We start from the raw sequence: 27,060 nt of genomic DNA on the forward strand, positions 1-27,060 counted from the left end.
TATCCTTGCTGTGCTGTGGGACAGGACAACAACGCAATAGATTTAAATTTATTGTCACGTGCACCGAGGTGCAGTGAAAAGTATTGTTCTGCATACAGTCCAGACGGATCGCTCCATACATGAATGTATAGAACATACTATAAATACACAGTATAAATACTTAAACATAGACATCGGGTGCAGCGGACAGAATACAGTGCTGCAACCATAAAGAAGATGCGTAGAAAGATCAGTTCAGTCCATAAGCGGGCCATTCAGGAGTCTGGTAACAGCTGAGAAGAAGTTTTTGAATCTGTTAGTAAGTGTTCTCAAACTTTTGTATCTTCTGCCCGATGGAAGAAGTTGGAAGAAAGAATAACCCGGGTGGGAGGGGTCTTTGATTATGCTACCCGCTTTCCTAAGGCAGCGGGAGGTGTAGGCAGAGTCAATGAATGGGAGGCGGACTCACGTGATGGACTGCTGTGTTCATGGCTCTCTGTAGTATATTGCGGTTTTGGGCCAAGTAGTTACCATACCAAACTGTGATGCAGCCAGATAGGATGCTGCCTATGATACATCTATAAAAATTATGGACATGCCGAATTTCCTTAATTTTCTGAGGAAGTAAAAGCACTTGGCCGTAGTGTCGACGTGGGTCGACCAGGACCGGTTGTTTTTGATGTTTGCACCTAAGAATTTGAAGCTGCCAACCATCCTTGACTGGTTTAGCTCAGTGGGCTAATTTGTGATGCAGAACAAGGTCATCAGTCGGGTTCAATTCCCGTACCAGCTTATCCGAACAGGGGCCAGAATGTGGCGACTAGGGGCTTTGCCCAGTAACTTCATATTTGTGACAATAAAAGGTTATTATTATTATTATTTCCATCTCGGCACCATTGATTCAGACAGGGGCATGTACGACACTTCACTTCCTGAAGTCGATGACAAGCTCCTTAGTTTTGTTGACATTGAGAGAGAAAATGTTGTCATTGCACTACTCCACTAGCTTCGCTGTCTCTTTCCTGTATTCTGACTCATCGTTGTTTGAGATCAGACCCACTATGGTCGTATCATCAGCAAACTTAGATGGAGTTGGAGCCGAATTCCACCACATGTCGTGTGTGTGTGTATAGAGAGTACAGCAGGGGCCCCGGTATTGTGGACTAATGTGAAGGAGGTGTTGTTGTTTATCCTTGCTTATTGTGGTCTATGGGTCAGGAGGTTGAGGATCCAGTTACAGAGTGAGGGGCCCTAAGTTTTGGAGTTTGAATATGAGCGTGACTGGGGTTATGGTGTTGAAGGCAGAGCTGTAGTCAATGAACAGGAGTCTGACGTATGTGTTCTTGCTGTTGAGATGCTCCAGAGCTGAGTATAGGTCCAGGGAGATGGCATCTGCTGTGGGCTGGTTTTGGTGGTAGGCAAATTGTAGTGGATCAAGGCAATCAGAAAGGTTGGAGTTAATGTGTCTGATGTGTGTGATGACTAACCTCTCGAAGCACTTCATAATAATAGATGTCAGATGTCAGTAGTCGTTGAGGCATGCTGCCTGGTGCGGTATGATAGTGGTCATCTTAAAGCAGGTGGGAACCTCTGAACAGAGTAGGGAAAGGTTAAAGATGTCTGCGAACACACCCGCCAGTTAGTCCATGCAGGATCTGAGTGCGCGACCGGGGACTCCATCAGGACCCGTTGTTTCATTATATCTTTGACAATTATTTACTTGAATAGCCCTGTGCAGTTTCTAGCTATTAGAGACCTCATTAATACAATTAATGAGACTATAAAATTCCTTCACTGCACAGATTTGTTTATTGAAAGTCTCTTTTTTTAAAGTTGAATGCAGGTGAATTATCAATTTTAAATCAGACCTCACCTTTTGAATAGTGCAGGTGAGGCTCACGTTTTGAAATTTCCGTGATACTTAAGCTAGTTCTAGTTTTGTTGTTTTGTTTTTGTATTTATTACTTTTGCTCCTCCTTGTTGATGTTAAATGCAGGAGTAATGTTGCTGGGATATTGGATCCTAACCAGGGATCCATGTTACAATGTGCTTGTCTTTCCCCCCCCCCCAGTCAGTTGGATTTCAATCTCTTTTGTTGCGCAGCATGAAATTTGGCTAAAATATTCCACATTATTGTTGGTTCTCTCGTTTTAAAAAGCTTTGACAAATGGAGAAAAAGATTGTAGCCATTCCATTTCCCTTTTAAATGAATAGAAAATGAAGCTTCACCCTGATATTGAAAGCAGCAGGAATTCCAGCTAGAACCATTCATATAAACTTCTCATTGATTTTCATTCTGCCATTGAAGCAAAGAAAGCTCAAAGCTGTAGCTTGTCATTAAGTAATGAATGATTAAAGAAGCTTAATCTGTTTCTTTTCCATGCAATGTAAATCATGAAAATTAGTAAATGCAAGCATTTAAATGCATTTGTTTCACAAAGTCCTTCAATCTGTAAAATATAAGTGGAGCTTGTAAAAGCTTTTTTTTTTCAAGCTGTGCATTTTCTTGGCACTAGTGGTTATTTACCTGGTCCTGCACAAGTTGAGTATTTAAAACAAGAGGCTTATTGGACTATTTGTGGTTTACTGCTTACAAATGACAGAAATGGTGAAGCAAAAAAGGCAGCGTTTCTTTGGACAGACTAAACACAAGAATGTTTGTGGTGCATACAGTCATGATAAAGATTTTCAAACTAAATTTGTTATCACCAAAACTAAACTGGTTTTGACTTCGATATATATTAATTAATTAATTAATTAATTGAATTTGAATTCTCTAATTTTAAGAACATAGGGCGCGATTTAGTGAAAATGTTTCTAACTGCGGTAGCGAGCGATAACTGCCGTGAACTTCCTGACACTTGGCCTGGCAAGACCATCACCGCAATCCAATATTAATTGGTCCACTTAAGGAGGCTTCACGCTGCAAATCAAGGCTCGGCAGCAGATTCGCCAGGACCGCACTTGGCAATCCGCTGCTAACAAGGTAGGGCAGCCCATAAACTGCTCCTGCACAGCCAACTCCACGAAGCTCGCAGCCAAGGCGCCGAGACGACCAGCCCCACCATTCTGGGATGTAGACCTGCGGAGGCTCCTAGAGGCGGCCGAGGCCAAGAGGAATGTGCTGTTCCCCCGAGAATCCTGAAGGGTAAGCCATAGGACAGCCAATGCAGCTTTAATAGAGGTGGCAGTGGCTATCAGCTCAGGCAGGGTCACCAGGAGGACCAGCACCGAGAGCAGCAAGAAGGTCAACGACCTACACCGGTGGCCACACGGGGAAGTTGACCCCAGAACCCCCCCCCCCCCCCAATGGTATGTAAGCACAGTGGGTAGCACTGTTGCTTCACAGCGCAAGGTCCCAGCTTCGATTCCCGCCTTGGGTCACTGTCTTTGCGGAGTCTTCACGTTCTCCCCACGTCTGCATGCGTTTTCACTGGGTGCTCCGATTTCCTTCCTCAAGCCCCGAAAGATGTGGTGTTAGGTAATTTGGACATTTGAATTCTCCTTCCGTGTACCTGAACAGGCACTTGAATGTGCCAACTAGGGACTTTCCACAGTACCTTCATTGCAGTGTTAATGTAAGCTGTTGCTCGTTTTGGTGAGTTTGCTTTACACTCAATTGGCTCTGTTTTATTCCCTTGCTCTAGAGTCGCCAGGTATCTTTATGATACCACCACGAGGTTCAGGTTCAAGTGCTGATCAATAACTCAATACACCAGTTAGTAAGGTTCAAATCAAAACACATTTATTATATAGACAGTCAATCGCTACTCATGCATAAATACTACAAAACTAAGCTACTTCTACCGCTACAGGCCAATACATATCTTTGGAAAAGAACCCACTGGGTCAGGGAACAACGGCCTCTTGTTTAATCCTGAGACTGCAGGCTTCCAGCTGGTACGGACTAAGGGTCAGGAGCGCCTATCTCGTAGCGTGCATTGACTGGACACTTACTTGGTGGTGCAGCTGCAAGGCAGTTCAGGGTCAAGTGTTGTTTTGAGCTGCTGCGTGACTCTGCCGAGAAGTCTATCGAGTGAAACTGCCAAGAGAGCGAATTGAACTTGGGACCTGTCTTTTTTTTTAAAAATAATTTTTATTGGAATTTTTTACAGAAAATATAAAATCTAACAACAAACAATGAAATGCAACAAAGTAATCCATAAAAACTGTACACCCCCCAAACCGTATCAACACATGTATCCCCTCCCCGCCCCACCCCCCCCCCCCCACCACAACAGGAGAACTTAAAAATAAATTAAAATGAAATAAACAAACATAGTCATCGTCCCCCCTTTACCTTTCCCTCCCCCCTTTCCCTCTCCCCTTCCCCCCTTTCCCTCCCCCTTTCCCTCCCCTTCCCCCTTCCCCCTTCCTCCCCTCCCCCTTCCTCCCCTCCCCCTTCCCCCTTCCCCCTCCCCCTTCCCCCTCCCCCTTCCTCCCCCTTCCCTCCCCTTCCTCCCCCTCCCCTTCCTCCCCCTCCCCCCTCCCCCTCCCTCCTCCCCCTCCCCTTCCTCCCCCCTCCCCTTCCTCCCCCCTCCCCTTCCTCCCCCTCCCCTTCCTCCCCCTCCCCCTCCTCCCCCCTCCCCCTCCTCCCCTCCCTCCCCCTCCTCCCCCTCCTCCCCTCCCTCCCCCTCCTCCCCTCCCTCCCCCTCCTCCCCTCCCTCCCCCTCCTCCCTCCCTCCCCTTCCTCCCCCTCCTCCCCTCCCTCCCCCTCCCCCTCCCCCTCCCCCTTCCCCTCCCCCTCCCCCTTCCCCTCCCCCCTTTCCCCCCTTCCCCTCCCCCTTCCCCTCCCCCCTTTCCCCCCTCCCCTTCCCCTCCCCCTCTCCCCTTCCCCTCCCCCTCTCCCTTCCCCTCCCCCCTCTCCCTTCCCCTCCCCCTCCCCCCCCTCCCCCTCCCCTTCCCCTCCCCCTCCCCCTCCCCCCTCCCCCTCCCCCTCCCCCTCCCCTTCCCCTCCCCCCTTCCCCTCCCCCCTTTCCCCCCTTCCCCTCCCCGAGCACCTGACACACCTGTCTTCACCCCCAAAGAACCTACTCAGCCTCGTCCCAGTCATGTGGGCCCGGTGCAGCACCTTGAATTGAATGAGGCTAAGCCGCGTACACGAGGAGGAAGAATTAACCCTCTCCCGGGCATCAGCCCATGTCCCATCTTCGATCTGTTCCCCCAGTTCCCCCTCCCACTTAGTTTTCAGCTCCTCTACTGACGCCTCCTCCACCTCCTGCATAACCTTGTAGATATCAGATATCTTCCCCTCTCCGACCCAGACCCCCGAAAGCACCCTGTCACTCACCCCCCTCGCGGGAAACAAAGGGAATCCCTCCACCTGCCGTCTAGCAAATGCCTTTACCTGCAGATACCTGAACATGTTTCCTGGGGGGAGACCAAATTTCTCCTCCAACTCCCCCAGGCTCGCAAACCTCCCATCAATAAACAGGTCTCTCAGCTGTCTGATGCCCGCTCTGTGCCAACCCTGAAATTCCCCCATCAATGTTCCCCGGGACGAACCTATGGTTCCCCCTTAACGGAGCCTCCATCGAGCCCCCCACTTCTCCCCTATGTCGCCTCCACTGCCCCCAAATCTTGAGGGTAGCCGCCACCACCGGACTCGTGGTATACCTCGTAGGAGGGAGCGGCCACGGCGCTGTTACCAGGGCCTCCAGGCTTGTATCTCCACAGGACGCCCTCTCCATCCGTTTCCATGCTGCCCCCTCCCCCTCCATCACCCACTTGCGCACCATCGACACATTGCCCGCCCAGTAGAACCCCGAGAGATTGGGTAACGCCAGCCCCCCCCCCCATCTCTACCCCGCTCCAAGAAGACCCTCTTCACCCTCGGGGTCCCATGCGCCCAAACAAAGCTCATGATGCTGCTGGTCACCCTTCTAAAAAAGGCCCTAGGGATAAAGATGGGCAAACACTGGAAGAGGAACAAGAACCTCGGGAGAACCGTCATTTTGACGGACTGCACTCTACCCGCCAGCGATAGCGGCATCATGTCCCACCTTTTGAATTCCTCCTCCATCTGCTCCACCAGCCTGGTAAAATTAAGCTTATGGAGAGTCCCCCAACTCCTGACCACCTGCACCCCCAGGTATCTGAAAGTCTTCACCGCCCTCTTAAACGGGAGCCTCCCAATTCCCTCCTCCTGATCTCCCGGGTGTACTACAAATACCTCGCTCTTGCCTAAATTTAGCTTATAGCCCGAGAAGCCCCCAAATTCCGCTAGCAGCTCCATCACCCCCGGCATTCCGCCTTCTGGGTCCGCCACATACAACAGCAGGTCGTCCGCACACAGCGATACCCGATGTTCCTCCACAGCCCGCACCAGACCCCTCCATCTCCCTGACTCCCTCAACGCCATAGCCAGAGGCTCAATCGCCAGTGCAAAAAGCAAGGGGGACAGGGGGCACCCCTGCCTGGTCCCACCGTAGAGCCTAAAGTACTCCGATCTCCTTCCATTTGTAACTACACTCGCCATCGGAGCCGCGTAGAGCAGCCTCACCCATTTGATGAATCCCTCCCCAAATCCGAACCGCTCCAGCACCTCCCACAGGTACCCCCACTCAACTCTATCAAACGCTTTCTCGGCGTCCAGCGCCACCACTATCTCCGCCTCCCCCTCCACTGCCGGCATCATGATAACATTGAGCAGTCTCCGCACATTCGCGTTGAGCTGCCGTCCCTTGACAAATCCTGTCTGATCTTCGTGTATCACCCGGGCACACAATCCTCTATCCTGGTGGCCAGGATCTTCGCCAGCAACTTGGCGTCAACATTGAGGAGCGAGATAGGCCTGTATGATCCACACTGCAAGGGGTCCTTATCCCGCTTTAGGATCAGAGAGATCAGTGCCCGCGACATCGTCAGGGGCAAAGCCCCCCCCTCCCATGCCTCAGTGAAGGCTCGCACCAACAGGGGGCCCACCAGATCCGCATACTTTTTATAAAATTCCACCGGGAACCCGTCCGGCCCCGGGTCCTTACCTGACTGCATTTGTCCAATCCCCCTGACTAGCTCCTCCAACTCTATCGTCGCCCCCAGCCCCTCTACCAGCTCCTCTTGGAACCTTGGGAAACATAGCCTGTTCATGAAGCTCTCCATGCCCCCCTCTCCCCATCAGAGGTTCCGACCGGTACAGTTCCTCGTAGAAGTCCCTAAAGACCCCATTTACTTCTGTCCCCTTCTGCACTACATTCCCACCCCCATCCGTCACTCCACCAATTTCCCTAGCCGCATCGTGCCTACGGAGCTGATGCACCAACATCCTGCTCGCCTTCTACCCATACTCATATACCGCACCCTGTGCCCTCCTCCACTGTGTCTCCGCCTTTTTGGTGGTCAACAAGTCAAATTTGGCCTGCAAACAACGCCGTTCCCCCAGCAACCCCTCCTCCGGTGCCTCCGCGTATCTCCTGTCCACATCCAGGAGCTCCCCCACCAGTCTCTCCCTCTCCTTCCTCTCCCTCCTTTCCCCATGGGCCCGGGTGGAGATCAGCTCCCCCCGGATCACTGCTTTCAGAGCCTCCCAGACCATCCCCACCCGGACCTCCCCCGTGTCATTGGTATCAAGATACCCCTCAATAATTCTCCGGACCCTCCTACACACCTCCTCATCAGCCAGCATCCCCACATCCAGGCGCCAGAGTGGGTGCTGATCCCGTGCCTCCCCCATCTCCCCCATGATCAGGCCCCCTGCCTCCAGGTCCGGAATGCGGCCCAACAAGCGCCTCATGAAGCCAGCATCATCCCAATTCGGGGCATATACATTAACCAGCACCACATTCTCTCCTTGCAGCCTACCCTTCACCATAATATATCTGCCCTCCTTATCCAACACCACCTCAGCCGCCTCGAACGCCACCTTTTTCCCCACCAGAATCGCCACTCCCCAGTTCTTCGCGTCCAATCCTGAGTGAAAAACCTGCCCCACACACCCCTTCCTCAGACGAACCTGGTCCGCCACCTTCAAGTGAGTCTCCTGGGGCATAGCCACGTCCGCCTTCAACCCCTTCAGATGAGAAAATACCCTAGTTCTCTTAACCGGCCCATTCAGCCCCCTCACGTTCCAGGCAATCAGCCGAATCAGAGAGCAACCTGCCCCTCTCCCCCGCCGACTAGCCATAGCTTAACGACTGCTCGCCCCAGGCCAGCTTGCCCCGCCCGACCCGTTCCCCATGGCGATAACGCCTCCCCTCTACCCCTCCGGCCCACACCAGCTCCCTCCTGGCCATTCCAGCAGCAACCCGATACCCCCCCCCCCCAAGGCTAGGACCCCTCCTAGCCGCGACGCACCCTCCATGGTACTTCCGTGAGTCAGCTGACTTCTACTGACCCCGGCAGCTCCCGCCAAAACCCATCCCATCCCGTCATGGGGTTATCCCCCTCTTGCCACACATCCTTGGCACCGCTTCAGCGTGGGAAAGAAAACCATTAGAGGCCACGCCCCCACCCCCAGCTCCGCCCCGCCACGCGGGAAACCATAGGAAAACCCGCGCTTTCACACTGCCACACCCCACCCTTCTGACACAGCTCTCCAAAATCCAGTTTCACCCCAACCCCCAGCCCCGTACAGAAGAGAACATATAAAATACAAACCCCCAACATTCCCCACATACCCCGCACCCATACCCAACAGACAGACCCACCCGGAAACAGAGCAAAAGGAAAACCAGCATTAAAAACACACATGTCAAAGTTGAACAGCAACAGCGAAAACAGCAACGGCCATAGTGTGTCCCCAGACCCTAGTTCGAGTCCAGCTTCTCCGCCTGTACAAAGGCCCTTGGGACCTGTCTTTTATAGGCCCCAGGGGCTTCGCGCCCTTTTGGGCAGACCCTGTACCTGACTCCAATCGATTGGATCACGTACCAATTGATCGGTTTGAATTCCCCAATACTGGGGCTGTTTCCTGATCGCTGGGCGGTCCTTGGGTGCTCGTTAGCCTCTTTTGTCTTGGACACCTGCTGGCGCCGAAAAGTCTGGTTTTACCTCGATTATCCTAACTGTTGCTATTGTGCCTGGGAATCGCTCATTAATATTCAGATTGCTGCCGGTTTCAGCGCTGTCTGTTTTCTGCGAGTCGAATATACAGGAAAACTTTGCAAACTACTTGCTTCTCTGAGCCTGTCCATTTTTCCCTGCGTTCTTTGCGAATCTCCATTTTAAACTCGGGAAGTGGCCAACCCAGGTGGCTACAAAGCCTACTTGTGACAGTAAAGATTATTATTATGGGAATGTATTTGGCACTGCCCAGCTCTGTGCCCTGGGCTACCCACGCGACCCCTCAACCCCCTGCCTGCTGGGTCCCAGTCCGATGCTGAGCCTCTGGGCCAGGTTAACCCGGAGCTGATGCAGACATTGGGTTGCGGCCTGATATTCGGAGAGGGATGTCAGCAACACTCGAGCAGATCTAAAGCTGATTGGACGAGTCCCAGAGGCTATGGACGCAGGAGATGGTGCGGCCAATGTGTGGCACCGAGGTCAACATTTCTGAGGTGGCAACTGCAGTGGAGAACCTTTTAATGCTTGAATTTACTCATTTTCATGATGCACATTGCATGGAAAAGAAATAGATTAAGCTTCTTTAATCATTCATTACTTAATGACAAGCTACAGCTTTGAGCATTCTTTGCTTTTCTGGCAGAATGAAAATCAATGAGAAGTTTATACGAATGGTTCCAGCTGGAATTCCTACTGCTTTCAATATCTTAAGGTACAGGGTGAAGCTTCATTTTCTATTCATTTAAAAGGAAAGTGGAGAGCCTGATGCACATGACATCAGCAGCATTAGTGGAGGTGTACGTGGCGTGGCTCTGTCAGCGACAGCCATGGCTGAGGGCCTTGCAAAATGTCCATCTCGCTGGGGGACACGAACCAGTACCATTGGACCTTGATGAAGCACCGCAGGACATGTCCCAGTCTTAGATAGAAATTGCGGAGGTGCTGCAGAGCTTGTCCCAGTTTCTGGTGGGCATTGCTGAGGCGCTGCAGAGTATGTCCCAGTTACTGAGGAGCATCGTGGAGGGCGTCGACACCATGGTGCAGACATTGGGGAGCCGTCAGGGCTGATAGGGGCAGACGATGCAGGGCAGCTGGGGCCCAGTCCAGCTGTCGCTCCATCCGGAGGTGAAATGCCAGGTCCCTATGGGCACTGACCAAGAGGGGGTGCTGGGTGCCAACCTGGCCCCGCCCTATGGATTAGTGACGGTGGCCACCAGCTCCCCCGAGTTCCACCCCACTGACGACTGCGGGTCCCGCATTCAACACCCGGAACAGGGTGACACGTCTGTGCATGTGGTGCAGGCAAGTACGCCAGGGCCCTCTGGCCCCAGATTCCCCATAGTATGCCCGCCAGAGGCATCGAAGGCGCCTGGACATGTTAAGCAGCAGGCTGCCACCACCTCAGATGTGCATCCTGGGGAAATACCTAGCCGCAGCAGTAGAGCAAGGAACGCTAAGCACCTCGAGGATCACTGAGAGAGCACTGGAGGGGAGGGGGGGGGGGGGAGGGAGGAGAAGTGGTTTAGTTAGGGGGTATGGGGGGGAAGGGGATATGGGGAGAAGGGAGTGTATCGGGGGTGAAGGGGTGTGGTGCCATCATCGGGAGAGTGGGGCAGTGGTGGACACTCGTGCATGATGCATTGAAAATCATTGTTGTTTGTGCTGGTTTAGCACAGTAAACTAAACAGCTGACTTGTAATGCAGAACAAGGCCAGCAGCACAGGTTCAATTTCCATGCTGGCCTCCCTGAACAGGCGCCGGAATGTGGCGACTTGGAGCTTTACACAGTAACTTCATTTGAAGCCAACTCGTGACAATAAGCGATTATTATTATCATTATTATTATTATTATTAATAAAGTATTGGCCAGGGAACCTGGGAGAATGCCCCTGCTCTTCTTAGAAATGGGGCCTCAGTTTAATGTCTCACTGGAAAGCTGACACTTAAATACTCTGCAGTGCTCCCGAAGTACTGTGCTGGAGTATTAACCTGGATTATATGGTAAAATATTTAAACCCACAATTTTCTTTCTCCGGTGACAATTTTATTAACTTTGACAGTGTGATCGAGCACCAAAAAAATGTAAGTTTATTAAATTCCGTTTCGCAATGCATTGTGGCAATATTTGATCACTCATCTCTGGATTGTTAACCGAGTAACATGCCCACTACCTTCCCATGTCTTTGAGGACTAATAAGTGTGGAGGGGCCTTTGCTGGGCAAAAAAAAACTAACGCAAGGATGGGAAACTGTCATTTCATATTTTGACTTCAAAGGGAAATCGTCCTGAAAGGATCATTTTTGGGTTTGGGAATGCTGGAAGCATTCTGCCGTGCACCTTTGTGAAAATGAGATCCTTAAAAAAAGGGACTCCAATTGCCATTGATCCCATTAGAACCATCAGTTCTCAACCTACACAGCGGATGGGATTCTCCGACCCTCCACCGAAATCGCGCTCGGCACCGGGGTGGAGAATTACCCAAAATAGGCTCCACGCTGGCACGTGATTCACTGCCGACCGGAGAATCGGCGCCAGTCGCGCGTGCGTGATTGACAAAGTGCTGGTCAGGGGTGATTCTCCGCACTCGACGGGCCAAGCAGCAGGCGTGGGGACTTAGTCCCCAGAATGGAGAATCCTGCCCAGCATCTTTGCCTGGCATCCCAAACCTTCTGCAGCCCTGGCGTCTTCCTCAAATATTCCCATTATAATTTTGCCCATTGTCAGCTGATTCCACGGCTGAGTTGCACAATCTTCTTGAACCACTTCAGCACAAAGAAAGAAATACTGAAAATAAAAAAACATAATTTGTGGAGGTAACCAATATACAATTGTTTCAGCCATGCATTCCTTTCATCAAAATTGAAGAATTGAACAAACATTTTAATTAAAAAAACTTTATTAAACCAGGTACCAGAAACAAAAAAATCATAAACACTCTGTAACTGCATGTCTACATCACAGCAGCTTTTGTGATTTATGTTGTTGATATTTTGTGAAAACTTTAATAAAAATTATTTTTTAAAAAAATATTTGAAATTAATTTGTTTTAATAGAACCAGTTCACAAATGTTCAGATTCTAACGTTATAACCTGAACTCGTTATCTTTTGTATGTCTGCCTAACTCTCAGTTGAAAATGAATTTTTCTATTCGCAATTTGGACAATGAAAATTATTCCTCCAGGAAGAAAGAGGTGTGTCAAAGCTGTTTAAACTGCAGGTGAGCTGCTCTGACCAGCAAGTTAAACAACTGATCAATGCACTGTAAAAACCCTTAGTACTGCTGAAGATGCATAATATGCATCAAATATTAACAATATTGAAGGTGATGGAATTTTTTAAATCCATGCAGCTAATTTTGAGCTTCTGTATTTCTGAAATTGAAACTCTCACCATAGCTCTGCTCACCATTTACCATTGCTTTACAATGCACTCTTCTACAAGCCTCTCTACAAGCGAGTTTGGGGATTGTTTTATTAACCACAGCTGAAGGGTAACCTAACTGAGCTGTTCAGAATTATGAATGGTTTGGTAGGTTAAAAAGTATATGATTATTATTATTAATCGAGAACATAGTGGGCCATAATTTATTGCCAAAATAATGGTGAACAAGAGGAAATTGCAAAATTTGAGTAAAATAGGTAAATTGATCATTTACAAAATGCAACTTTGAGAAATAAAAAAGATGCGTTCTAATTGTGCACTTCCAGCATGTATCTTCAAACTATGAATTTTATTGATTGGTTTGTTTTTCTTTCAAACAGGAAACTCACTCATAATTGTCTGAAAAGAGAAGACCACTTGAATTATCAATGGAACAGCTTGCTTTTGACAATAGGTGCCACCGAATGCCTGGTAAATATCTTTCATTGCTCAGTACATGCAGATTAGGCTGCACAGAACACTTTGCAAATAACATGCACTTCTCAATCAGTCTTTACTTCATGTATTATGATTAAGTGATGTTTTATAAATTAACATTTAACATTGAAAATGGACTTTAACATATAAGCGCTCTGTTTAACACTGCTGTATGTTATAAGCGCAATATGCAGATAATATGATCTTCAATAGTGTTACAAGTAGGCTTACATTAACACTGCAATAAGTTACTGTAAAAATCCCCTGTATGCTGGAAATCTGAAATAAAAACACAAAATGCTAGAAATACTCGGTGGATAGTATCCGTCTGAAAAAAGAAGCAGTTGATGCTTCAGATCGATGACCTTTCAATAGAACTGGAAGATGTTAGTGAGATGACAGGTTTGAAGTAAACAAAGTCAGGGAAAGATGGGGGAAGGGACAGAAGTTGAAGAACAAAAGATCTATGATCGGAAGAAAGGTAAGAGTGGTCAAATGACAAAAAGAGTGATTATGCAAGGAAAAAGGTAAAAAGACAAAGAAAGAAACAACAGAAAGATCTCAGAGTAATGGGACAAATGCAGGATTTTAGATATATTGGATTATAAACATTTAAGGGTTAAAAGCCTGGATGTGCTGGACTGCAGTAGTCATGTTTTTAAAATAATCTTGTTTTGCAAGACCAGAAAGCTTTTAGAAGCCAGAGTTGAAATTGACCATTGGAAAAGCCTGGCCAAACGCAAAAATGTTTGACTTGGGGGGAGTCCCTGGGAAGTTTCAGTCTAGGGAGTTGATGGGTGCGATTTACTGCAGCATATGTGCCGTCATGCCACCCTGTTCAGATGCTCACTTCGAGCTGCACTGTTTTCAGGGGGGTGGGGGGCTGATGGCCCTACTCTGTAGGATGGCTCCGTGTTGTCATCCAGCGCCCCCTCCTGGTCGGTGCTACATAAAGGTCTGGGTTTCACCTTGGTTCGGAGGGGCCGCATAGTGCTCTGGGGTTCATCTTGGGACAGAGGGGCAGCTGGAATAAGCCGCGGCTGCCCCTGCATCATCTGGCTCTGTCAGCCCTGGCTGCTTCCCAATGTCTGCAGCATGTGCTGACGCCCTTGGCGATGCTGCTCAGTGATTGGGAGATGTCCTCCAGTGACCGGGACATGCTCTGGTGCACCTCGGCTATGCCAACTTGAAATGGGACATGCTTCACTGCGCCTCATCAAGAACTGCCTGGTACTAGGTCATATCCCTCAGCTACTGGATCATGCTGTCGAGGCGATCAACCATGCCCTTCACTTACTGAGCCATGCCTTGGACACCTCCAATCATGCTGCTGATGTTGTGAACCAGGGTCTCCACTGCGGTCGCTACCATAGCAGTGTTTGCCTCAGTGCTGCGCATTGCCAGCATCATCTCCTGCGTCAGTAGCCTCTGGGACTCCTCCATTCGGCTATAGAATGGCTGGCATGTCGCTTGATATCCCCATGGCTGTATCCTAGCATCTGCATCAGCTTCAGGATAGCATGGTCCAGAGGCTCAGCATGTGCCTGGGACCCAACTGAGTCCTGTGATCCAGCTGTGTGGTGCTCATCAGAAAGTGCCTGTCTACTACATTCACCTACCAAAGTATGTGTCTCTGCGCTGGTGGAGGGTGGCAGTGACAGCTGGGATCGGGACAAGGTGGTGTCCTCGGATCTCTCTCAGGTGTTCTCGTGGGATGCAGAGGGGGGGAGAGAACACTCCGGACGGGCGGGCAGCGTATGATGAGGATCCTGCTAGAGAATAGACATGGTCAGTGGGAGGGATAGGTCAGTCTGTAAGGCAGTAATGACTCGCGTGTGACAGCTCATCTAGGTGGGGGTTGGTGGATCCTCATCTCTGTGCCGCGCTAGTTACGTTGGTTCACGATCTAGCCTCGGCCACCCCAGTTACGTTCAGGGCCCGTTCTTCAGAGGGGCTGAGGACTCGTATGTCCAGCACCCTGCCGCCCGTCTGGGCCCCCTCTCCAGTTGTGGGCCAGCTTCTCCTGTGGGGCTACAGAGAGGACATTGTGAGCTGCACGCATATTTCATCGTGGGGGTGGTTTTCGGTGGAGGATGGTGATGGGCCGTATAGGGAAGGATGGGGAGGAAGGGGGGAATACGGAGTAATAGGGTGGGGTGAGGACTGAGGCTTATGGGGGTGAGAACTGAGGCTTATGAGGGTGGTTAGTATGAGGGGGATGGGGTGGCATGGGTGGCACTGCTTGTCATGAGTGGACCGGGGCACAGAATGGAGCTGGGTGGGAATGGTACCAGATGCATTCTTGGGAAGGTGGGGAGGGGGTCCAGTGCCAAACCACCCATGAGGCCCGGTGGAGGTTATTGACCGTCTTGCAGCATTGTGTACCAATCCTCTTTGTCATGCTCCCCAAGCTGACGGCCACTGACACTTCGTCCCAGGTGGCACTGGCTGCCCTGTGGCTGACCCTCCTGGATCCTTGGGGAACAGGACCTCACTTCTCGCCTCCCATGCATCCAGCCGTCTTCCCATGTCGGTGTCACCAAACTGTGAGGTTGGTCTCCTTGGAGGCATGGCTGTGAGCTGAATGGATTTGGTTGTGCAGGAACGTTTTAAGTGCTGCTGTCACTTGTTAGCAGGAGGCTGGCAAACGCAGTCCCTTTGAATCAGCCGGTGATTCAATGATTTGCATCGAATCCTGTGGGGCCTCGCTAAATGAACCAATTAACGTTTTATAGCGGTGATGGCCTCGCAGGCCAAGTGTTGGGAAGCTCGCAGCATTTCTCACTCATTACCACACTTAGAAGTATTTTGGTGAAATCACATCCATCCAAGATGTCTTCCATTTAAGAATGAGAGGAGAAGATTTATTTCTATGAGGCATGTGAATCTTTGGAACTCTTTTACCAGAGAGTAGTTGGAAGGCTGTAGAGATCTACCATGCGGATCTAGTGGCACTTGCAAACACTAAAACTCAGTAGAAATTTGAGTTAACACTTCTCGGGTGCAAATAACAATCTTTTTATTGACTCTAGTTGATTACAATTGAGAATCACTTAAATCTTATTCTCCACTAAGTCCAGCTAGCAAAAGTACTCAATGAGAAGCAATTTGTAGACAATATAACTTTCGAATAATACAGAAATGATTTTCTTGCTTGCGGCAAAACAGCTTGCATTTACATCAAGAGTCAGAGTTGGAAATTGAAAATATGAAAGATAGAGAGACAGCGAGTAAGTTAGATCAGAATATAGATGATTCATGAATGGAAAATGGCTGAACGATCTATCATGATTATACTAAATCATATCAGTCTTTAGCCATCTATCCACACCCCTATGTGATCCTACTTGGTTTGGGTTAGAATCAGATAAGTTTGATTTGATGGTTAGCTGTCTGTCTTTAATGTGCAACATTAACTTGAAATGTTTCATAAATGAATTCTTATGTGTTATGGAATGTGATTTGGTGCCGTTATCGCAAGCGGCTTGAACTGGATTCTAGCTGACTTGACTGTTAGGACTCCTTTAGGGCTAATGGCTCCTTTAGGTTACTATGGCTCCTTTAGGTTGCTATGCTGTTGTCATGGCGCTGCCCTGTCCTTGGACTGGTTAGTGTAATTTTATCTTGCAAATGTAATTGTTAGCTGAATAAGAATGCTGATTTAATCTGTAATGAATTATGGTGTTTTTGTGTCCTGTGGAAGCTATGTTTTGACATGAATTATGCTGAATATGTGTTTTGAAATGACCTGAGGTTATGAGTGAGTTTTAAAATGGGTATTTAATAGACTTGGGGCTTAATGCAAAATAGCTATCTTTTACCTATCATTTTTACCTATTTTACCTTTCAGGTGTGTTAGAAAATAGCTGGCTTCTACAGAGGCAGGGTCGTTGAATATTTTTAAAGCAAAGGTAGATAGATTTTGAATAACAAGGGAGTCAACGGATAGCATGGTTAGACTGAATGTTGAGCTACAATCAGGACAGCCATAATTTTATTGAATGGCAGAGCAAGCTCGATGGGCCAAATGGCCTACTCCTGCCCCTTGTCCCTTTGTTCGTGTGTCTCCCCGACATACAGGAGATAAAATCGTGAGCAACAGGTATAGTATACTAAATTTTAATAAGCACAAGTAAATCATTGTTGGATAGACTGTTTGCGATCCTGGATTGTGGGAAGGGAGGAAGTGAAAGCAGACATTGCATCTCATGCGCTTACACGGGGAGATGCCATGGGGTGAAAAGTTGGGATGCTGGAGGGAACAATCAGTTCAGACCCCTGAGAGCGGAGAGATAATGCATTTAGTGATGCATCACGCTGCAGTTGATGGACTTGGCAGAGGATGACCCATTGAAATTTGGAAGTTGAGGACAGGGAAATCCTTATTATGGCCCTGGGAAGGAGTGAGAACAGAAAGCATTCCTAAAGGAAAGGCGGTAGTGAATTAAACACTAATATAAAATCAAAATGCCCTGGAAGTTTGAATTCTGAAAAGCTGGCAATGCTCAGATAGTTAGGCAATATCTGTGGAGAGGAAAATGGATCATTTCCGGTCATGGCCTTTCATCAGACTGGAAAAGTTAACCAGTTAACTTTAGGTAAATACTGAGGTGGGGCAGGAAGGAGAAGAAAGAACAGAAAGGCAGGTCTTATGATTCTTTCCTACCTCTGATACAATGGTTGCCAGAAGGGCAAAGAAAGAGTGAGAGAGGGGATGGAAAGGTTGGCACTAAAAGCTATTATCCCCTATATGCTTTCTTAATAGTAGCAGTGGCAGATACTCTCCCCACCATCTACCTATCCAACAGGAGAGAAGAAAAAGATTTGCAAGCATAGATGAAAAAGTTAAATATATAATTAGAGAAGCAGGTGTGACAAACAGACACAAAGTGGTACCTAAGAAAGGAAGCACTATGCAGTGTCACAATTCCCATACGCACCAATAACTTGAAAGAAAAGATGAACTTCCCAGTTACAGATAGATATATTCAAATGACAAGTTTCACATTTTATGACTTTTGCTGTAACAAATTAACTAAAACCAACATAAATCGAACATTACTTAACAGGCAATTAATACACTGAACTAAAGAAAATTAACTAGAACAATCAAAATAGGTCTTGGAACTCCTTTTGCGGTGCACTACACTTCTGGCCAAAATGGCAGCTATACAATATTGCAAGACCCAGTCCGAAGATGCTGCCAGCTTTCCAACAGGATCACCTGTCACATCATGTAAAATTTTGCAGTGCCCTTTGATAATCATCCCACTCAGCCTGAGCACTTCAGAACCAACTTCCAAGTCCGCTTTAGCGACTCCTTTATCCTTATTTTCAAAGTCCTCTCTGCTCTGACATCGTGTTTTCGAGCAGAAAACCAGCTCTCACCACCACCTTGCATGGCTGCTAACGCAAACACTGTCTTTCCCTGTCTTTCGCAGAAGTAGCATTTTCTCTCTCTCTCTCTCTCTCTCGATCTCGATGTCTCCACAAAGCTACTGTCTCTTTTCTGTCAAAGTCTGAAAATGTTCACTTGATTTTCAATAGTAGGTTTGGGTTTCATTTCCTTGACAACCAAATCACGTGGGCCTGCCTTCAGGCAGAGGTTCAGTACGGTCACCCCACCCCACGCCATCCCAAATGTTCTGTTTCATTTTCAGATAAAGAATTCTTGTAAAGCCCTGCATTCATAATGGAGGACAGCAGAGTGATGTTTTCTAATTTATTGTGTGCTATTATGAATCCAACTGATGTTACTACTGGACAGTCGGGTCCCAGAGTAGGACCCGGCTTGATGGATCGTAACTTTTTTTATTATTTGTTTGCAGTTGGCAGTACAAACATGTGGCACGGCCCGGACATGTATGTCCCTCTCCCCTCGGGTTATATTTAACTTTGCGCCCCCAGAGTGATCTCCTCGGCAAACCTAATTCTTAAATGCTGTTGTGAATCTCGCCAACATGATGGAATGTTTGAATATTCAGTGAAGGGGATCAAGTGGGGGTTGGGGCTACATAGTCATACTAATATTTATTCAAATGCATTAGGATGAGATTCTCACTATTTGTGGGCATGAACCTCATGATGTTTCTGGTGAGGAGAAAATTGGGAAAAGCAATCTTTCCAGAGGGAATCGCGTATCCCGATTTCTCTCCGGAGAGAATTGCATGTCTCTATTCTCTATGGACTTTCTGTCTGTGTTGCCGTTCTCGCTGGTGACCGCAGGCTGGAAATGATCACTCCTCTGTGCAAAGCTATGGACTAGCTTTTAATTTTTTTTCATGCTCTCAACTTTCTATCATCACTTATATCACAAGTTAAATCGGGCCACTTGTTTACTTTGCAGAGTCATCCTTCTTTTGCAAGCTGTTCATACCAAGTGTTAAAAATGGTCCCACTGCCTTTCAAAAAGATTGTGATTCCTCAGTTCTATATGGGAGTGTTTTATCTGAACGTATAATTCCTTGTTATAATTAAATCACATTTTGATTATATAAAATATTGCTTACTCTTTGAGAATGTGTGTTCACATGTACCTCATTGTGGGATCAGCATGCACTGTTCGATTCTGCTGATCAGGTTGCTTTGTGAAGCCAGCCAAGTCAGCATGGATTTCAAAAGGTTGCTTGACCGACCTTGTTGAATTTTGAGGCGTTAATGGTAATGCAGTCAATGTAACATATCTGGATTTTGAAAGGGCTTTCGATAGGATGCCCCATAATAGGCTGATGAATAAGGTCAGTGAATATGGAATCCAGGACAAGTGGCAAAATTGATTGCAGGCTGTCTTTGAGACAGAAATCATCGAGTGGGGATAAAAGGCTTGGTATTGAAAATGGAAGAAGACGGGATGTGGTGTTACACGTGAATAGTGCGGAAACCATTGCAGATCATAATTTCTATTAATACTTTGGAATCAAAGCGCATTTTATAAATTTGCGGATAATGCAAAATTTGGGGGAGCAGTCAGTATGGAAGAGGACTGCAGCAAATTACATAACATTAATAAATTTATAAAATGGACAAATAATTGGCAAGTGAACCTCAACACAAATAAATGTGAGGTAGTACATTTTGGTGTTAAGAGTAATGTGCTCACTCATTTGGAAGGTGTAAATTGTATGATGGGGTAGAGGAACAAAATTCTCCCCAAAATAGCGCAAAGGGAACAAAATGTGCTTCTGTCTATATGTCGATGTGCACAAACATGAGGAGCTGAATAGCTACCTTCTGTGGTGCGCTGTACTATACACAATGTATCAACGAGTAGGTTTGCGCATCAGCGAATTTGGCAACGGCACGCAGGGAGTAAAGCGCATAAACTTATCAATCACTAAAATTTGTGCCATACGTTAGCAAAACCGTATAAAAAAGCAAATCAAGCACTCGGCTTGTTTTCTAGAGGAGATAGAATCTGAAAAGTGATACAGATCGGTTAAGTGAGTGGGTAAAGAATTGGCAGATGGAGCATCATGCGGAAAAATATGAGGTCGGCCACTTTGGCAAGAAGAATAGTGAAGCAGAATATTTTTTAAATTGAGAGAGACTACAGAATTCTGTAGTACAGGGAAATCTGTGTGTCCTCGTATACAAAACAGAAAAAATTAGCTTTCAGGTAGAGCATTTAATTCGAAAGGCAAAATAATGTTGACCTTTATTGCAAGGAGGATGGTGCACACACAGGTATGTCTTGCTACAAATGTACAGGGCATTGGTGAGACCACACCTAGAGTGTTTTGTCCAGTTTTGGTTGTATTTAAAAGAGGGATATCCTTGCATTGGAAGGAGTTTAGAGAAGGTTCTCCTCATGGTGAATTTAGAACGAAGGGACATCATTTCAAAATAAATGGTCTCCCATTTAAGATAGTTGAGGAGAAATTTCTTAGAGGGTTGTTGATCTTTGGAATTCTCTACCTGAGTATAGTGGAGGCAATAACATAATCTTTTGACATCCAAAGGAATCTAGAGCAATGGGAACAAAGTGGCGGCATAACTGGCTGAATAGCCTACTTCTGCTCCTATTATTTATGTTCTTCATGGAAAATGCCGCATTGGTGTCATAAAAGCTGATTTTCAAACTTTAGAAAGATACCATGCCCCAAAGTTTTATGCTTCATGAAGTTCTTTTGAAGTGCAGTTAGTGCTATAATGCAGAAAACACAGTGGCCAATGTTTGCAGAGCAAGATCCCAGAAACAGCAATGTTGTGTTACATGGTGAGAGTTGAAAGATAGATATTAGGTAGGAAACCAGGGAGAATGCTTTGGAGTCTTTAGTTGTGCCTAAGAGTCATGTTTCAATCTATGCAAGAAAAACACACTTTTTTCCAAAGAAGTCGATGAAAGGATAATATTGTAGCAAAGGCGCTGTATTTTCTCACTCAAATTGGTTGCAGGATAAGTTTGCTTTATTGTTTCCTTCAATGTATCTGCTGCCAGTTTACAGAGAAGCATTATTGATATCAGGATGCGTTTTGCCACAATAGTGCTAAGTGTTTTAGTGTCACAGACAGATTTTGTATTCTCTTACTGCCTGTGATATGTATGAATGGAGAGGTCTGAGTTTTTTTGCCCTTGGAGTATCTTTTCCAGTTTATAAGGCTAATTTATTCTCACACACTTATTCCAAATTAAATGTGACGTCACATTCAATGTCTTATTCAATGCACCCACACATTTTTAAAATGGGTACAGATAAAGGTCATCCACTTTTACAGATTAGAGTTGCATCAGTCTCTGGTGTATGATCCCTGGTCTCCCTCATGGCAGGTTTTTGGTCTTTTGAATGGATTTGATTATTTAATGTTGAAGTGAGGGTCTTTGAAAGCACAGAGCTCACAGCAGATTGTGGGGTTCTTATAGAATTTACAGTGGAGCAGGAAGCCATTCAGCCCATCGAGTTTGCACCGGCTCTTGGAAAGAGCACCCTACCCAAGATCCACACCTCCACCCTATCCCCATAACCCAGTAACCCCACCCAACACTAAGGGCAATTTTGGACACTAAGGGCAATTGAGCATGGCCAATCCACCTAACCTGCACATCTTTGGACTGTGGGAGGAAACCGGAGCACCCGGAGGAAACCCAGCACACACAGGGAGGATGTGCAGACTACGCACAGGCAGTGACCCAAGCGGGAATCGAACCTGGGATCCTGGAGCTGTGAAGCAATTGCACTATCCACAATGCTACCGTGCTTCTTGTAGCTGAATACTACGAGGTTAGTTGTCTGTGAACTTTAAATTGGGACAGGGTTTTCTAGCTGTCTGATGTCTCGCAGCATGCTTTCAAATCTGGTTCACAGACTGACTAAATTGATGCTTCTGATGGCTTTTATGGAACTGCCTACACTCGCTTTGAACTGATTTTTTTAAACAAAGAAAACATGGCTGTCTCCATGTGGCTTTTCAAAAGTTTCTTCATCTGTGTTGTGGGTTAACACCCCTGAGTGTTTAAGACAATCAGTATCTTTATTTTATAAAGACCCATTCAAATCAAGTAAAACCTGTTGGATTGGCTTCAGGAAAGGGTGTGACTCATCCGTCTGGAATGTTCTTTGATTCCCTCTTGAGACAAGAAGAAGCCTCACAACACTAGGTTTTAAAGTCCAACAGATTTGTTTGGAGTCACTAGCTTTCAGAGCGCAGCTCCTTCATCAGATGAGTGAAGAGGTAGGTTACTGAAGAGAACAGAACGGACTACTGCAAAGAACAACCGACAACTGAACAACCAGGAACACTTCGGACAGTTACTCGCAGAACCGACCGAAGAACACGCCTGCCAACTCAACAGACTAATCAAGACCTTGGATCCAGACCTTCAGAGCACCCTACGCGCTCTCATCCCACGTACTCACTGCGTTGGAGATCTCCACTGCCTCCTGAAAATACACAAGGTCAACACATCAGGCAATGGGACCCTATGTGAGGACCTCTCTGGCGACATCGAGGGCATCTTAAAACCCATTGTACACGGAACCTCCATCTTCTGTCACAACACAACGCACTTCCTACAGAAACTCGACACCCATGCACCAGTTGAACCAGGAACATTCCTCGTCACAATGGATGTCTTGGAGCTCTTTACCAGCATCCCCATGATGACGGCATTACTGCAACAGCCTCAGTATTCAACACCGACTACTGCCAATCTCCAGACATAATTCTACAACTCATCCACTTTATCCTGGATCACAACGTCTTCACCTTCGACAACAAGTTCTTCATCCAGACACACAGAACAGCCATGGGGACCAAATTCTCACCTCAATACGCCAACATCTTCATGCACAAGTTCGAACAAGACGTCCCCACCGCACAGGACCTTCAACCGACGCTATACACCAGATACATCGTTGACATTTTTTTCCTTTGGACCCATGGCGAAGAATCACTGAAATTACTACACAATGGCATCAATATGTTCATTCCCACCATCAGACTCACCATGGACTACTCTCCAGAATCGGTTGCATTCTTAGACACACGCATCTCCATCAAGGATAGTTACCTCAGCACTTTGCTTTACCGCAAGCCCATGGATAACCTCAGGATGCTCCACTTCTCCAGCTTCACTCTAAACACATTAAAGAAGCCATCTCCTATGGACAAACCCTCCGTATACACAGGATCTGCTCAGACAAGGAGGAATGTAACAGACGCTGAAAGACGCCCTTGTAAGACCAGGATATGATGCTCGACTCCTCGATTGACAGTTCCAACGCGCCAAAGCAAAAAAAACACACTGATCTCCTCTGAAGACAAACACGGGACACAATCGATAAGAGTACCCTTCGTCGTCCAGTACTTTCCCGGAGCGGAGAAACTACGGCATATTCTTGCAGCCTTCAAAACAATGAAGATGAACATCTTGCCAAGGCCATCCCCATACCCCCACTACTTTCCTTCAAACAACCGCGCAACAACAAACAGACCATTGTTTGCAGCAAACTACCCAGCGTTCAGGAGAACAGCGACCATGACATCACGCACCCTGCCATGGCAACCACTGCAAGAAGTGCCAGATAATTGACATAGTTATCACCATTACACGCGAGAACACCACCCACCAGGTATGCGTAACATACTCGTGTGACTCAGCCAACGTTGTCTACCTCATTCACTGCAGAAAAGGATTTCCCAAAGCATGGTACATTGGCGAGACCATGCAGATGCTGCGACAATGGATGAACGGACAATCACCAGGCAGGACTGTTCCCTTCCAGTCAGGGAACACTTCAGCAGTCAAGGGCATTCAGCCTCTGGTCTTTAAGAGTTCTCCAAGGTGGCCTTCAGGATGTGCAACAAAGCAGAATCGCCGGGCAGAAACTGATAACTAAAGTTCCGCTCGCATGAGTATGTTCTCAACCGGGACCTTGGATTCATGTCTCATTACATTTACCCCTTATCATCTGGCCTGGGCTTGCGAAATCCGACCAACTGTCCTGCCTTGTGACAATTCATATCTCTTTAACCTGTGATTATCCCTCTCTCCAGCTGCACTGTCTGGAACTGTAAAGACTTTATTACCTTCAAAGACTCTCATTCAAAGTATCATCTTGCATCATTGACTTTGTCTGTGTATAAGTTTGTGGAACCCTCCTCTTCACTCACCTGAAGGAGCTGCGCTCCAAAAGCTAGTGACTCCAAACAAATCTGTCGGACTTTTTTTTATAAACATTTTATTGAGGTATTTTTTGGTATTGAAACAGCAGCAATATAAACAATGTACATGAAAACATAAACATAGTGCAAATACCACCTCCCTCCCCAACAGGTCCCACCATTAATTCACCCCCTAATCTACGCTAACGTAGCCCCCCCCCCCCTGCTGACGATTAATTCTCCACGAAGAAGTCGATGAATGGTTGCCACCTCCGGGCGAACCCTAACAGTGACCCCCTCGAGGCAAACTTAATTTTCTCCAGTCAGAGAAAGTTAGCCAGGTCTCCAACGTCGGGGCTTTGAGTCCCTCCATGCTAGTAATGTCGGCCGACGGGCTAGTAATGTCCGCCTCCGGGCTACCAGGGAAGCAAAGGCCAGAACGTCTGCCTCTTTCTCCTCCTGGATTCCCAGATCCTGCGACACCCCGAAAATCGCCACCTCTGGGCTCAATGCCACCCTTGTTTTTAATACCTTGGACATGACGTCAGCAAACCCGTGCCAAAATGCCCTCCACTTTGGACATGCCCAGAACATGTGGAAATGGTTCGCTGGTCCTCCCACACATTTTGCGCACTTATCATCCACCCCCAAGAATCTGCTCAACCGGGCCACTGTCATGTGAGCCCGGTGAATGACCTTGAATTGAATCAGGCTGAGTCTGGCACAAGTTGCGGTCGCGTTCACTCTACTCAATGCATCCGCCCAAAGGCCCTCCTCTATCTCCTCCTCCCACTTTCACTTCAGCTCCTCGGTCTGCGTCTCCTCTGATTCTATAAGTTCCTTATAAATGTCAGAAATGCTCCCCTCATCTATCCATCCTCTGCAAACTACTGTGTCTTGAATCCCCCTTAGTGGCAGGAGTGGGAAGGTGGGTACCTGTCGACGCAGAAAGTACCGCACCTGCAGATATCGAAATTTGTTTCGCCCCGCCAATGCAAACTTCTCCTCCAGCGCCCTCCTATTTGGAAAGCTCCCCTCTATAAACAAGTCAAGTCAAAGGTGACCCTTTGTAGAAAGTGGGAAATATTTACACTGTGGTGTGAGGGAATGAAAGATGAGTCATAGCCACAGAAACAAAGGGAAAGTGTGCTAATAGCCACAGAAACCACAGGGAAAGAGTGCTATTGGCAGTCCCCAGAGGCGTGAAAGACCAAACAGCAGAGAAACTAAAATCAGAGGGTAAGCTGTGACAGATGTAGGGGGCAAAGCAAAGATAAGTCTTAACGGTCGCTAACGTATCTGCCCCAACCACCTCACTTGGCAGTGCATTCCAGGCCAACACAACCCTCTGTGTAAAAAAAAAACTTCCCCCGCCCATTTCCATTGAGCATATCCCCCTCACCTTGACCTTGTGCCCCCTTTGACATGTAGGTAGTCTTGTATTAAAATGGCAAGCAGCAGGAAGGTCAGGGCCAGGTGACCCTGGGTGGCCATCTTTACTCCACCTAAAGAGGAACAACAGAAGAAGCTATTTAGCTTACTGAACTTGCTTCACCATTTTTGCCTTTTGCTTACATTTCAATTCCCAATTTGTCCAGTTTAAAAAAAAAATAATAAAATTAGCCTGAAGTTCAAAATATGACATGCCATTACTGGGTATGACATCAGCATTTGGAACATATCTTTGTGTTTTCTCTGCTGATGTTTAATGTGCAGTATGACACTCTGTCATTTAGTAATGTAAAATTTATCATGTGAAACCTGGGAGAGTGGCCTTTGTATTGTTAGCAACATTCACAACTGCATTGTAACTGGTATTGACATGTTTCTGGCAGCAAATGAAGCAAGTACATAGTGAAAAGCGATTGAAGTGGCTTTGTAATTTGAGTTAGATCTGAGCATTTTGACATGTATAATGAATACGACTTGTTTGATAAATTGAAGATGGAGAAATGGCATGTAAAGGCACCTTCTTATCTCAAGTCTGTTTATATGAAATTCCACAATATTCAATCTTTCTGAATGGTGCAATGGCAGGTTTTACTCTAAATTTACTTCCCTCAAAGTCTTTTGTGACATTGGATCAAAACCAATATTGTAATCGGAGAGTTAAAGAGCATAAACGTGAACACTCCAGGGCAGTTATTCTGTGCTTATTTCTCCATTCCTCAAAGTCTTGGACTATCCTCTTATGCTTATAAGAGCCTGCCATTTTCAAATTCAATGAAAGATATGACTAGAGAATAGAATACATTTCCCATTGTTTTTCACTGCCTTCTTATGTGTGCTTAAAAACGGAGAGACAAGTCCATTTTGCGAAGGATCCTCTCCTTGTAAGCAACTATTGCCCTTTGAAATTTTGGATCTTCTGCATCACCAGATCATGGGCGGCACAGTGGTTAGCACTGCTGCCTCATAGCTCCAGGAACCCAAGTTTAATTCCAGTCTCGGGTGACTGTCTATGTGTAGTTTGCACTTTCTCCTCGTGTCTGCGTGGGTTTCCTCCCGGTGCTCCGGTTTCCTCCCACAGTCCAAAGATGTACAGGTTAGATGGATTGACTATGCTAAATTGCCCCTTACTGTCCAAAGGTTAGGTGGTATTACTGGGTTACGGAGATGGG

General features: G+C 47.1%; 1 protein-coding gene across 1 annotated transcript in view; it reads left to right on the top strand.

The window, feature by feature from the left end:
- LOC119952109 (ecto-NOX disulfide-thiol exchanger 2-like) overlaps positions 1–27,060 on the top strand; it is a 336,912-nt gene that overhangs the window by 115,782 nt on the left and 194,070 nt on the right. Inside the window, exon 3 of the mRNA XM_038775673.1 lies at positions 12,742–12,832. Within this exon, the coding sequence (XP_038631601.1) occupies positions 12,790–12,832 (43 nt within the window). The 5' untranslated portion in view covers positions 12,742–12,789. The remainder of the gene's footprint in view (positions 1–12,741; positions 12,833–27,060) is intronic.

Source organism: Scyliorhinus canicula, chromosome 17 (genome assembly GCF_902713615.1).
Source record: "Scyliorhinus canicula chromosome 17, sScyCan1.1, whole genome shotgun sequence".
NCBI classification, from domain to species: Eukaryota; Metazoa; Chordata; class Chondrichthyes; order Carcharhiniformes; family Scyliorhinidae; genus Scyliorhinus; species Scyliorhinus canicula.